Genomic DNA, 15,000 nt, shown 5'->3' with positions numbered 1-15,000 from the left:
CCTTTTGAATGCAATTACTGAAATAAATCAAGTTTTTCAAAATATTCTAATTTACTGGCTTTTACCTGTGTATATATATATATATATATATATATATATATATATATATATATATATTCCTCGCGCACAAATTGACTGAAAGAGTGCGCACTTGCCACGCACTCAGGCGATGTTGTCACGTTATCGATGGAAAATGCATTTTTAGACAATATGATTTGCCTGAGCAGCTAGGAGACACCGAGAGTAACACGCGGTAGAAGAACAAAAATTAAGTAAAAAATAACAAAATTAAAAATAATAATAATAATAATAATAAATAAAAAAGATAAATAAATGTTTTATATATATATATATATATATATATATATATATATATATATATATATATATATATATATATATATATATATATATATATATATATACATAATGTATAGTCAAGGTTTCTGTGGGGAAACCTGCGAAACAGGCTTGTAGGGATGATATACCCTCTTGTTTTTTTTCCTGACCTAATATTGGGGGGTTAAATCGCCAAAAATGATTCCCGGGCGCCGCCACCGCTGCTGCTCACTGCTCCCCCTCACCTCCCAGGGGGTTATCAAGGGTGATGGGTCAAATGCACAGGATAATTTCGCCCCACCTCGTGTGTGTGTGTGACAATCATTGGTACTTTAACTTTTAACTAAAGAGCTCTACTATGCAAAGCCATGTATCAACAACACCCGGAAACGCGGGCCTTGAGTTTGACACCTGTGTCCTAATAGTAGTAATGGAAGCTATTTACAGAGAATCATTTCGCCACACCTAGTGTGTGTGTGACAATGATTTGTATTTTAACTTTATTTTACACCTGTGGTGTATTTGTCAGCAAAACGGGTGCAAATGTTCCACTTTTAACCCAAACCGATGTCCTTCTTCCCGCAGGTTGTCGTATCGACGACGGTCAACGTGGACGGCCACGTGCTGGCCGTCTCCGACAACATGTTCGTGCACAACAACTCCAAGCACGGGCGAAGGGCTCGCAGACTGGACCCTTCAGAAGGTACGCCTCCTTATCTGGAGAACGTATCATTTGTCCACGCTCCCTTGACTTTCTCTCACATCTTCATCCTTCACTCCAGTCCTTTTTTTTTTTTTTTTTTCCTTCTTCCCCCGTCACTTTTAGACACTTTCTCCTCCACCCGGCGCGGTGATTGGAAACAGTGGTGTATTTATTATTTCAGAAACGGGCTAATGCACCTACATTTGTCCTAAAAGCTGATGTGAAACATGATCAAATTGCTGAAGAATTTGGCTGTGAGGTCAATTTCCTGTCATTGGCTTGTGCAGATTTAGCTGTGAGAGAGCAGAAACAGGGGGAGGAAGGAGAAAGGGGGGGTTTGAATGGTGTGTGTGTGTGTGTGTGTTGGGGGGGTGACCTATGAGAAAAGCAGAACTTACTGTTTTTCTTCCAACTGATTCCATATGATAGACTGATTGCCAAGAGAGAGAGAAGAGGGACCACCAAACCATGGGAAATCCAAAAAGTAAAATGCACAAAACATAACCCCGCGACCTCTTCCACTGGCTTGAAGGATTGTACTGCGGGGAAAAAATCAAACAAGAGACTTGAGGCAATTGTGCAAATTGCTTATCTTCACAATTTCAAGGACCAATTATGTCAGGGCAAACACATTAATGGCTTCCAACAGCAAAAAAAAAAACAATGTAATGTTTAATACAGGGGTGGGCAATTAATTTTTACCGGGGGGCCGCATGAGCAACCCGAGCACTGCTGGAGGGCCACATCGACAATGTTTCAATTAAATTTTGCTCAATATTATTTTTGATATACCGTAAGATAAAAAAACAAAAATAATAATAATTAAAACTGCAAGCAGCATTGGTCGGGCCCGCGTATTTGGCAGGTGCTAGTCCTAAGTGTCCCAATACTTATATCCAGTTTTAGTCCTAAATTTCCCAATACTTTTGTCAAGTTGTAGTCCTAAGTGTCCCAATACTTTTGTCCAGTGTAGGTGTCCCAATACTTTTGTCCAGTTGTATTCCTAAGTGTCCCAATACTTATGTCCAGTTTTCGTCCTAAGTGTCCCAATACTTTTGTCAAGTTTTAATCCTAAGTGTCCCAATACATTTGTCCAGTGTAGGTGTCCCAATACTTTTTTCCAGTGGTAGTCCTAAGTGTCCCAATACTTTTGTCCAGTTTTAGTCCTAAGTGTCCCAATACTTTTGTCCAGTTTTAGTCCTAAGTGTCCCAATACTTTTTTAAAGTGGTAGTCCGAAGTGTCCCAATACTTTTGTCCAGTTGTAGTCCAAAGTGTCCCAATACTTTTGTCCAGTTTTAGTCCTAAGTGTCCCAATACTTTTTTAAAGTGGTAGTCCGAAGTGTCCCAATACTTTTGTCCAGTTGTAGTCCTAAGTGTCCCAATACTTTTGTCAAGTTTAGGCGTAAGTGTCCCAATACTTTTGTCCAGTGTAAGTGTCCCAAGACTTTTGTCCAGTGGTAGTCCTAAGTGTCCCAATACTTTTGTCAAGTTGTAGTCCTAAGTGTCCCAATACTTTTTTCAAGTTATAGTCCAAGTGTCCCAATACTTTTGTCAAGTTTTAATCCTAAGTGTCCCAATACATTTGTCCAGTGTAGGTGTCCCAATACTTTTTTCCAGTGGTAGTCCTAAGTGTCCCAATACTTTTGTCCAGTTTTAGTCCTAAGTGTCCCAATACTTTTTTAAAGTGGTAGTCCGAAGTGTCCCAATACTTTTGTCCAGTTGTAGTCCTAAGTGTCCCAATACTTTTGTCAAGTTTAGGCGTAAGTGTCCCAATACTTTTGTCCAGTGGTAGTCCTAAGTGTCCCAATACTTTTGTCCAGTGTAAGTGTCCCAAGACTTTTGTCCAGTGGTAGTCCTAAGTGTCCCAAGACTTTTGTCCAGTGGTAGTCCTAAGTGTCCCAATACTTTTGTCCAGTGTAAGTGTCCCAAGACTTTTGTCCAGTGGTAGTCCTAAGTGTCCCAATACGTTTGTCAAGTTGTAGTCCTAAGTGTCCCAATACTTTTGTCCAGTGTAAGTGTCCCAAAACTTTTGTCCAGTGGTAGTCCTAAGTGTCCAAATACTTTTGTCTACTTTTAGTCCGAAGTGTCCCAATACTTTTGTTCAGTGGGAGTCCTAAGTGTCCCAATACTTTTGTCAATTTGTAGTCCTAAGTGTCCCAATACTTTTGTCCAGTGTAAGTGTCCCAATACTTTTGTCCAGTGGTAGTCCTAAGTGTCCCAATACTTATGTCCAGTTTTCGTCCTAAGTGTCCCAATACTTTTGTCAAGTTATAGTCCAAGTGTCCCAATACTTTTGTCAAGTTGTAGTCCTAAGTGTCCCAATACATTTGTCCAGTGTAGGTGTCCCAATACTTTTTTCCAGTGGTAGTCCTAAGTGTCCCAATACTTTTGTCCAGTTTTAGTCCTAAGTGTCCCAATACTTTTTTAAAGTGGTAGTCCGAAGTGTCCCAATACTTTTGTCCAGTTGTAGTCCTAAGTGTCCCAATACTTTTGTCAAGTTTAGGCGTAAGTGTCCCAATACTTTTGTCCAGTGTAAGTGTCCCAAGACTTTTGTCCAGTGGTAGTCCTAAGTGTCCCAATACTTTTGTCAAGTTGTAGTCCTAAGTGTCCCAATACTTTTGTCCAGTTGTAGTCCTAAGTGTCCCAATACTTTTGTCAAGTTTAGGCGTAAGTGTCCCAATACTTTTGTCCAGTGTAAGTGTCCCAATACTTTTGTCAAGTTGTAGTCCTAAGTGTCCCAATACTTTTGTCCAGTGTAAGTGTCCCAAAACTTTTGTCCAGTGGTAGTCCTAAGTGTCCAAATACTTTTGTCTACTTTTAGTCCGAAGTGTCCCAATACTTTTGTTCAGTGGTAGTCCTAAGTGTCCCAATACTTTTGTCAATTTGTAGTCCTAAGTGTCCCAATACTTTTGTCCAGTTGTAGTCCTAAGTGTCCCAATACTTTTGTCAAGTTTAGGCATAAGTGTCCCAATACTTTTGTCCAGTGTAAGTGTCCCAAGACTTTTGTCCAGTGGTAGTTCTAAGTGTCCCAATACTTTTGTCAAGTTGTAGTCCTAAGTGTCCCAATACTTTTGTCCAGTGTAAGTGTCCCAAGACTTTTGTCCAGTGGTAGTCCTAAGTGTCCCAATACTGTTGTCAAGTTGTAGTCCTAAGTGTCCCAATACTTTTGTCCAGTGTAAGTGTCCCAAAACTTTTGTCCAGTGGTAGTCCTAAGTGTCCAAATACTTTTGTCTACTTTTAGTCCGAAGTGTCCCAATACTTTTGTTCAGTGGTAGTCCTAAGTGTCCCAATACTTTTGTCAATTTGTAGTCCTAAGTGTCCCAATACTTTTGTCCAGTGTAAGTGTCCCAATACTTTTGTCCAGTTTTCGTCCTAAGTGTCCCAATACTTTTGTCAAGTTGTAGTCCTAAGTGTCCCAATACTTTTGTCCAGTTTTAGTCCTAAGTGTCCCAATACTTTTTTAAAGTGGTAGTCCGAAGTGTCCCAATACTTTTGTCCAGTTGTAGTCCTAAGTGTCCCAATACTTTTGTCAAGTTTAGGCGTAAGTGTCCCAATACTTTTGTCCAGTGTAAGTGTCCCAAGACTTTTGTCCAGTGGTAGTCCTAAGTGTCCCAATACTTTTGTCAAGTTGTAGTCCTAAGTGTCCCAATACTTTTGTCCAGTGTAAGTGTCCCAAAACTTTTGTCCAGTGGTAGTCCTAAGTGTCCAAATACTTTTGTCTACTTTTAGTCCGAAGTGTCCCAATACTTTTGTTCAGTGGTAGTCCTAAGTGTCCCAATACTTTTGTCAATTTGTAGTCCTAAGTGTCCCAATACTTTTGTCCAGTGTAAGTGTCCCAATACTTTTGTCCAGTTTTCGTCCTAAGTGTCCCAATACTTTTGTCAAGTTGTAGTCCTAAGTGTCCCAATACTTTTGTCTACTTTTAGTCCGAATTGTCCCAATACTTTTGTCTAGTGTACCTACCTTGTCTGCATTGTGTGGGCACGCTGGTGCTTCCTGCTTTTAAGCAGCCATCTTAAAAAAAACAGCAGCGCAGCAGCATCAGCGCAGCGGGTCTTTGAAGGGTCATAAAATCAAAACCGGAGCGGGTATTAAAACGCTGTTCTGTTATTTTATACACAAGGGTTTAATCTCTCTCCTGTGTTAGTTTGAAGCCGAAACGACAAACGCGCTCAGAGGAGATAGTTTCTGAAGGAAGGTGACCGGTTTTTACAAAAAAATTGTTTTGAAGGGGGAATAGCAAACTTCCTGTTGATTTTTGCTGGGGGTTGTCAATTTATGAAATGTAGGTCTAAGTGAGCCCTACATAGTGGTTTTTGTTTCATGTCTCTCCGACCTACTCAGTTTTGTCAGTTTTTTCATCCGAGGAGCAGTTTTTTGTGCGTTTCATTAAAAAATTGCGCTAGAGCACAATTTTGAGACTTGGGGTTAGGTTTTTTTATTAGATCGCAATTGTTGCCAGTCCTGATGTGTGTGTTCAGTTCGGTGAGTTTTGAAGCATGTTAAGGGGGTCAAATTACAGCTCAAAGAGGCAAAAGTGACTGTTTTTAGTACTTTTTTGTCTTGAAGGGGGAATTGCCAACTTCCTGTTGATTTTTGCCCGATGATATACAATTATGAAAACTAGGTCTAAGTCAGACCTACATACAGGTTTTTGTTTCATGTCTCTCCGATCTTCCTAGTGGGAGATATAGGCAGTCTAGTTTTTTTTCTTCCTAGGGGGCGCTAGAGCGCAATTTTGAGTTTTGAGTTTTTTGTTTTTTTTTATGTGTGGGTCAAATATGGTGAGTTTTGAAGCATGTTAAGTGGGTCAAATTACAGTTTAATGTGGCGGCAGAAGAATAAAGAATAAAGAATAAAACCTTACAAATTCAATAGGTCCTTATGTCCCATTGCATAAGGACTCCCTTTGGGAGTCCTTATACAATGGGCCATGCGGGCCCTAATAACAATTTCATTTAATCCAAACAGATTGCTTTTGATGGTTTTATTTAAAATCTTAATCTTTAAATATTTATATTAGGCTATGTCAAATGGTCTGAGATGGTCCCAAAACTGCGCTCTAGCGCCCCCTAGGAAGAAAACACAGACAAAACTGCCTGTAACTCCCAGTAGGAATGTCGTAGAGACATGAAACAAAAAAACCTCTATGTAGGTCTCACTTAGACCTATATTTCATACACTGACAACCCCCAGCAAAAATCAACAGGACGTTTGCAATTCCCCCTTCAAAACAAAAGTTGAGTAAAAACAGTCACCTTTTTTCAAACATTATCTCCTCTGAGTGCGTTTGTCGTGTCGGCTTCAAATTAGCACAGGAGAGAGATTGAACCCTTCTGATTAAAAGTTGTTCACTATTCTTGATTTATTTTAGATTGCCTTTCAAATGTCTATTCTTGCTGTTGGCTTTTATCAAATAAATTCCCCCCAAAAAATGCGACTTATACTCCAGTGCGACTTATATATGTTTTTTTCCTTCTTTATTATGCATTTTCGGCCGGTGCGACTTATACTCCGGAGCGACCTATACTCGGAAAAATACGGTACCGTAAGATAAAATTAAAAAATTATAATAATAATAATTTCATTCAACCTAAGCCGATTGCTTTTGATGGTTTTATTTAAACTCTTAATCTTTAAATATTTATATTATATGTGAAATGGTCTCAGATGGTCTCAACCCGCCTCGTTAGAGTGCGTCGGGAGAGTGACACGTTCTCAAATAATTTGACCCCCTTAACATGCTTCAAAACTCACCAAATTGGACACACTCATCAGGACTGGCAAAAATTGTGATCTAATCAAAAAACCAAACCCCAAAAACTCAAAATTGCGCTCTAGCGCCCCCTAGGAAGAAAACACAGACAAAACTGCCTGTAACTCCCAGTAGGAATGTCGTAGAGACATGAAACAAAAAACCTCTATGTAGGTCTCACTTAGACCTATATTTCATACACTGACAACCCCCAGCAAAAATCAACAGGACGTTTGCAATTCCCCCTTCAAAACAAAAGTTGAGTAAAAACAGTCACCTTTTTTCAAACATTATCTCCTCTGAGCGCGTTTGTCGTGTCGGCTTCAAATTAGCACAGGAGAGAGATTGAACCCTTCTGATTAAAAGTTGTTCACTATTCTTGATTTATTTTAAATTGCCTTTCAAATGTCTATTCTTGCTGTTGGCTTTTATCAAATAAATTCCCCCCAAAAAATGCGACTTATACTCCAGTGCGACTTATATATGTTTTTTTCCTTCTTTATTATGCATTTTCGGCCGGTGCGACTTATACTCCGGAGCGACTTATACTCGGAAAAATACGGTACCGTAAGATAAAATTAAAAAATTATAATAATAATAGTTTCATTTAACCTAAGCAGATTGCTTTTGATGGTTTTATTTAAACTCTTAATCTTTAAATATTTATATTATATGTGAAATGGTCTGAGATGGTCTCAACCCGCCTCGTTAGAGTGCGTCGGGAGAGTGACACGTTCTCAAATAATTTGACCCCCTTAACATGCTTCAAAACTCACCAAATTGGACACACTCATCAGGACTGGCAAAAATTGTGATCTAATCAAAAAACCAAACCCCAAAAACTCAAAATTGCGCTCTAGCGCCCCCTAGGAGGAAAACACAGACAAAACTGCCTGTAACTCCCAGTAGGAATGTAGTAGAGACATGAAACAAAAAACCTCTATGTAGGTCTCACTTAGACCTATATTTCATACACTGACAACCCCCAGCAAAAATCAACAGGAAGTTTGCAATTCCCCCTTCAAAACAAAAGTTGAGTAAAAACAGTCACCTTTTTTCAAACATGATCTCCTCTGAGCGCGTTTGTCGTGTCGGCTTCAAATTAGCACAGGAGAGAGATTGAACCCTTCTGATTAAAAGTTGTTCACTATTCTTGATTTATTTTAGATTGCCTTTCAAATGTCTATTCTTGCTGTTGGCTTTTATCAAATAAATTCCCCCCAAAAAATGCGACTTATACTCCAGTGCGACTTATATATGTTTTTTTCCTTCTTTATTATGCATTTTCGGCCGGTGCGACTTATACTCCGGAGCGACTTATACTCGGAAAAATACGGTACCGTAAAATAAAATTAAAAAATTATAATAATAATAGTTTCATTTAACCTAAGCAGATTGCTTTTGATGGTTTTCTTTAAACTCTTAATCTTTAAATATTTATATTATATGTGAAATGGTCTCAGATGGTCTCAACCCGCCTCGTTAGAGTGCGTCGGGAGAGTGACACGTTCTCAAATAATTTGACCCCCTTAACATGCTTCAAAACTCACCAAATTGGACACACTCATCAGGACTGGCAAAAATTGTGATCTAATCAAAAAACCAAACCCCAAAAACTCAAAATTGCGCTCTAGCGCCCCCTAGGAAGAAAACACAGACAAAACTGCCTGTAACTCCCAGTAGGAATGTAGTAGAGACATGAAACAAAAACTTCTATGTAGGTCTCACTTAGACCTATATTTCATACACTGACAACCCCCAGCAAAAATCAACAGGACGTTTGCAATTCCCCCTTCAAAACAAAAGTTGAGTAAAAACAGTCACCTTTTTTCAAACATTATCTCCTCTGAGCGCGTTTGTCGTGTCGGCTTCAAATTAGCACAGGAGAGAGATTGAACCCTTCTGATTAAAAGTTGTTCACTATTCTTGATTTATTTTAAATTGCCTTTCAAATGTCTATTCTTGCTGTTGGCTTTTATCAAATAAATTCCCCGACTTATACTCCGGAGCGACTTATACTCGGAAAAATACGGTACCGTAAGATAAAATTAAAAAATTATAATAATAATAATTTCATTTAACCTAAGCCGATTGCTTTTGATGGTTTTATTTAAACTCTTAATCTTTAAATATTTATATTAGGCTATGTGAAATGGTCTGAGATGGTCTCAACCCGCCTCGTTAGAGTGCGTCAGGAGAGTGACACGTTCTCAAATGCGCCCCCCTCTTCTCCCGGCGTATCAGCGCAACAGAGTCCAATAAGCACTCCTAAATAAACTCTCCTTACTTTTTCTGGCGATTTTGTGAGAAATGACGAAACTTCGTCCTGACCGGGCATCACTTCACTCACAGGTTACACACAGACATACGTCCATAAATAACACTTTTCAAAATAAAAGCAGCACAGTTGTATTGCACGCAGGACATAGATGTTTTTTTAAAATGTATTTTGTCATTTGTGATTGCCGCTGTTCACATTCACTCACAATCCAAACGCACATACGTCCACACGGAACTAATACAAATAACGCTTTTCAAAACAAAAGCACCGTTGTATTGTATTTTTTAAATGTATTTTGTAATTTATGATTGGCCTCACGCGGGCCGGACAGGGACGCACAAAAGGCCCAGGTCTGGTTTAATACAAGCGCTAGAAGAAAAAAAAACAATTAATATATCTTCCACCACAGTCCAAGTGGGGGTGGACACACACAAAAAAAAAAAGAAAAGCTAATCTATTTGTTTTTGTCTTTATTAATGACTCCTCTACTGGAGAACAAAATCAAATAATTAAAGTCCTGCCCGGAGCAGCAAAGTCATTATGTTGTGTTTGTGTGTTCCACGTTTATGACACCATAGGTGTGGATCGCCTAGCAACCACTTTCTTAATGAGGAGAGCAATTAAAGAGGTTGAGCCCTCGCCTCTGTGTTCCCCCCCCACGCTCCCTTGGGACCACGCCCCCACCCAGCTCCCCTCTGTTGTGTTGTGTGTGTGTGTGTGTGTGTGTGTGTGTGTGTGTGTGTGTGTGCTTTACAGGTTAACCCAACCCATCCTTTATTCCTCTCCTCAGCACACTCTTCAAAGCAGCAGAGTGACACCTCGTAAAAGACAGCCACTGTCAACCGCGCAGTTGAACATGTCTTTTTGTCTAACACACACACACACACACACACACACACACACACACACACACTACGCCTGACTGTGTGTTTGTCATCTCCCTAAATGCAGCACACAAAGATGGCTGGTTCGGAGGAAGGAGACACTGTGTTTAGCATGGTGGCTTTAAACTAGTGTGTGTGTGTGTGCGTGTGTGTGTGTGTGTGTGTGTGTGTGTGTGCGTGTGATGCTGAGCCAGAGGAGCATCCCTGCCTCTCTGCATTGATCAAGAGGCGCTGCCCCCTATTGGCCCACAGGCAGCATAGCGACTGTTAGAGCGCAGCATCACTCACTCCTTGTTCACTGTATGGTTGGTAGACGACCACGGTGGACCCCGCCCGGCATCCTCCAGTTGTTTTCAATACTTGATGCAAGTGTCTATATTAGTTATATTAGCCTACTATCAAAATGACTTTAAAAGTCTTATATAAGTGTTATAATGAAGGCAACACATGATGCAAGTGTCTATATTAGCTATATTAGCCTACTATCAAAATGACTTTAAAAGTCTTATATAAGTGTTATAATGAAGACAACACATGATGTAAGTGTCTATATTAGCCTACTATCAAAATGACTTTAAAAGTCTTATATAAGTGTTATAATGAAGGCAACACATGATGTAAGTGTCTACATTAGCCTACTATCAAAATAACTTTAAAAGTCTTTTATAAGTGTTACAATGAAGGCAACACATGATGTAAGTGTCTATATTAGCCTACTATCAAAATAACTTTAAAAGTCTTATATAAGTGTTATATTGAAGGCAACACATGATGTAAGTGTCTATATTAGCCTACTATCAAAATAACTTTAAAAGTCTTATATAAGTGTTATATTGAAGGCAACACATGATGTAAGTGTCTATATTAGCCTACTATCAAATGACTTTAAAAGTCTTATATAAGTGTTATAATGAAGGCAACACATGATGTAAGTGTCTATATTAGCCTACTATCAAAATAACTTTAAAAGTCTTATATAAGTGTTATAATGAAGGCAACACATGATGCAAGTGTCTGTATTAGCCTACTATCAAATGACTTCAAAAGTCTTATATAAGTGTTATAATGAAGGCAACACATGATGTAAGTGTCTATATTAGCCCACTATCAAAATGACTTTAAAAGTCTTATATAAGTGTTATAATGAAGGCAACACATGATGTGAGTGTCTATATTAGCCTACTATCAAAATGACTTTAAAAGTCTTATATAAGTGTTATAATGTAGGCAACACATGATGTAAGTGTCTATATTATCTATATTAGCCTACTATCAAAATGACTTTAAAAGTCTTATAAAAGTGTTATAATGAAGACAACACATGATGTAAGTGTCTATATTAGCTATATTAGCCTACTATCAAAATGACTTTAAAAGTCTTATATAAGTGTTATAATGAAGACAACACATGATGTAAGTGTCTATAATAGCCTACTATCAAAATGACTTTAAAAGTCTTATATAAGTGTTATAATGAAGACAACACATGATGTAAGTGTCTATAATAGCCTACTATCAAAATGACTTTAAAAGTCTTATATAAGTGTTATAATGAAGGCAACACATGATGCAAGTGTCTGTATTAGCTATATTAGCCTACTATCAAATGACTTTAAAAGTCTTATATAAGTGTTATAACGAAGACAACACATGATGTAAGTGTCTATATTAGCCTACTATCAAAATGACTTTAAAAGTCTTATATAAGTGTTATAATGAAGGCAACACATGATGTAAGTGTCTATATCATCTATATTAGCCTACTATCAAAATGACTATGCGTGTCACAGGCTGAAGCAAATCTTTGTTGACAGAAATGTTGAAATGTAGTATTTATTCTACACATTTTTACAACATTAGAAAACATTAGTAAAACTTCTCAGAATGTGAGATAACTCCTCTAAATGACTGTGTTTTAATGGCCAAAGGTATAGATGTGTGTGTCCAAGTTAAAGTCTTCTTCTAATAGATTTATTACAATCTTTGGCAAGCTAAGTAATGTTTTTGCTGTGGTCTGGAACAACATGGCACACAAACAACTATGAGAAATGCAGCCAATATTACATACAGATAATGTGTCATGAGACATGCGAATATAAATTATATACAAAGAGGACATAAGGGCATTTTACATCGTTTTTTTAGACCTTTAACATCAAAAGTGTATTTGCCATTATGATGTGCGGTGTTGTTTTTAAATGACCGTAAGTCTTGAACTATACAAAGTATTTCAATGGTTGAAATCTGCGCTTTTGAGTGTTATATGAGTTATTACGGTAATCTAGGTCACAGCAGCTCAGTTGTTGTGTTTTGCTTGATTGTAAAAGATACACAACTATGGAGGAGCTGGTCTGAGAAGTAAAATATGTTCATATGTTGTTAATATTCAGTGTTTTATTGTTCATAGTTAATATTGTAAATCCCACGTAAAAGAGGAGTGATGTTCATATGTTGTTAATATTCAGTGTTTTATTGTTCATAGTTAATATTGTAAATCGCACGTAAAAGAGGAGCGATGTTCATATGTTGTTAATATTCAGTGTTTTATTGTTCATAGTTAATATTGTAAATCCCACGTAAAAGAGGAGCGATGTTCATATGTTGTTGATATTCAATGTTTTATTGTTCATAGTTAATATTGTAAATCCCACGTAAAAGAGGAGCAATGTTCATATGTTGTTAATATTCAGTGTTTTATTGTTCATAGTTAATATTGTAAATCCCACGTAAAAGAGGAGTGATGTTCATATGTTGTTAATATTCAGTGTTTTATTGTTCATAGTTAATATTTTAAATCCCACGTAAAAGAGGAACGACATTCATATGTTGTTAATATTCAGTGTTTTATTGTTCATAGTTAATATTGTAAATCCCACGTAAAAGAGGAGCGATGTTCATATGTTGTTGATATTCAATGTTTTATTGTTCATAGTTAATATTGTAAATCCCACGTAAAAGAGGAGCAATGTTCATATGTTGTTAATATTCAGTGTTTTATTGTTCATAGTTAATATTGTAAATCCCACGTAAAAGAGGAGTGATGTTCATATGTTGTTAATATTCAGTGTTTTATTGTTCATAGTTAATATTTTAAATCCCACGTAAAAGAGGAACGACATTCATATGTTGTTAATATTCAGTGTTTTATTGTTCATAGTTAATATTGTAAATCCCACGTAAAAGAGGAACAATGTTCATTTAATGTTAATATTCAGTGTTTTTAATTGTTCATAGTTAATATTGTAAATCCCATGTAAAAGAGGAGCGATGTTCATATGTTGTTAATATTCAGTGTTTTATTGTTCATAGTTAATATTGTAAATCCCACGTAAAAGAGGAACAATGTTCATATAATGTTAATATTCAGTGTTTTTAATTGTTCATAGTTAATATTGTAAATCCCACATAAATGGGAGTGATGTTCATATCTTGTTAATATTCAGTGTTTTATTGTTCATAGTTAATATTGTAAATCCCACTTAAAAGAGGAACAATGTTCATATAATGTTAATATTCAGTGTTTTTAATTGTTCATAGTTAATATTGTAAATCCCACATAAATGGGAGTGATGTTCATATCTTGTTAATATTCAGTGTTTTATTGTTCATAGTTAATATTGTAAATCCCACTTAAAAGAGGAACAATGTTCATATAATGTTAATATTCAGTGTTTTTAATTGTTCATAGTTAATATTGTAAATCCCACATAAATGGGAGTGATGTTCATATCTTGTTAATATTCAGTGTTTTATTGTTCATAGTTAATATTGTAAATCCCACGTAAAGGGGAGCGATGTTCATATGTTGTTAATATTCAATGTTTTATTGTTCCTAGTTAATATTGTAAATCCCACGTAAAAAAGGAGCGGCGTTCATATGTTGTTAATATTCAATGTTTTATTGTTCATAGTTAATATTGTAAATCCCACGTAAAAGAGGAGCAACCTTCATAAGTTGTTAATATTCAGTGTTTTATTGTTCATAGTTAATATTGTAAATCGCACGTAAAAGAGGAGCGATGTTCATATGTTGTTAATATTCAGTGTTTTATTGTTCATAGTTAATATTGTAAATCCCACGTAAAAGAGGAGCAACCTTCATAAGTTGTTAATATTCAGTGTTTTATTGTTCATAGTTAATATTGTAAATCCCACGTAAAAGAGGAGCGACGTTCATATGTTGTTAATATTCAGTGTTTTATTGTTCATAGTTAATATTGTAAATCCCACGTAAAAGAGGAGCAATGTTCATATGTTGTTAATATTCAGTGTTTTATTGTTCATAGTTAATATTGTAAATCGCACGTAAAAGAGGAGCGATGTTCATATGTTGTTAATATTCAGTGTTTTATTGTTCATAGTTAATATTGTAAATCCCACGTAAAAAATGAGCGGCGTTCATATGTTGTTAATATTCAGTGTTTTATTGTTCATAGTTAATATTGTATATCCCACGTAAAAGAGGAGCAATGTTCATATATTGTTAATATTCAATGTTTTATTGTTCATAGTTAATATTGTAAATCCCACGTAAAGGGGAGCAATGTTCATATGTTGTTAATATTCAGTGTTTTATTGTTCATAGTTAATATTGTAAATCCCACGTAAAAGAGGAGCGATGTTCATATGTTGTTGATATTCAATGTTTTATTGTTCATAGTTAATATTGTGAATCCCACGTAAAAAAGGAGCGGCGTTCATATGTTGTTAATGTTCAGTGTTTTATTGTTCATAGTTAATATTGTAAATCCCACATAAATGGGAGTGATGTTCATATGTTGTTAATATTCAGTGTTTTATTGTTCATAGTTAATATTGTAAATCCCACGTAAAAGAGGAACGACATTCATATGTTGTTAATATTCAGTGTTTTATTGTTCATAGTTAATATTGTAAATCCCACGTAAATGGGAGTGATGTTCATATATTTTTAATATTCAGTGTTTTATTGTTCATAGTTAATATTGTAAATCCCACGTAAAAGAGGAGCGATGTTTATATGTTGTTAATATTCAGTGTTTTATTGTTCATAGTTAA

General features: G+C 36.4%; 1 protein-coding gene across 4 annotated transcripts in view; it reads left to right on the top strand.

The window, feature by feature from the left end:
* The window catches only part of ebf3b (EBF transcription factor 3b), a 353,021-nt gene that overhangs the window by 188,212 nt on the left and 149,809 nt on the right, over nucleotides 1–15,000 (top strand). For all 4 annotated transcript variants that reach the window (XM_061968091.1, XM_061968075.2, XM_061968083.1 and 1 more), the window contains exon 8: nucleotides 925–1,042. In XM_061968091.1, the coding sequence (XP_061824075.1) occupies nucleotides 925–1,042 (118 nt within the window). The remainder of the gene's footprint in view (nucleotides 1–924; nucleotides 1,043–15,000) is intronic.

Source organism: Nerophis lumbriciformis, linkage group LG02, assembly GCF_033978685.3.
Source record: "Nerophis lumbriciformis linkage group LG02, RoL_Nlum_v2.1, whole genome shotgun sequence".
NCBI lineage: Eukaryota > Metazoa > Chordata > Actinopteri > Syngnathiformes > Syngnathidae > Nerophis > Nerophis lumbriciformis.
This window is presented reverse-complemented; position numbering and strand designations above follow the sequence as displayed.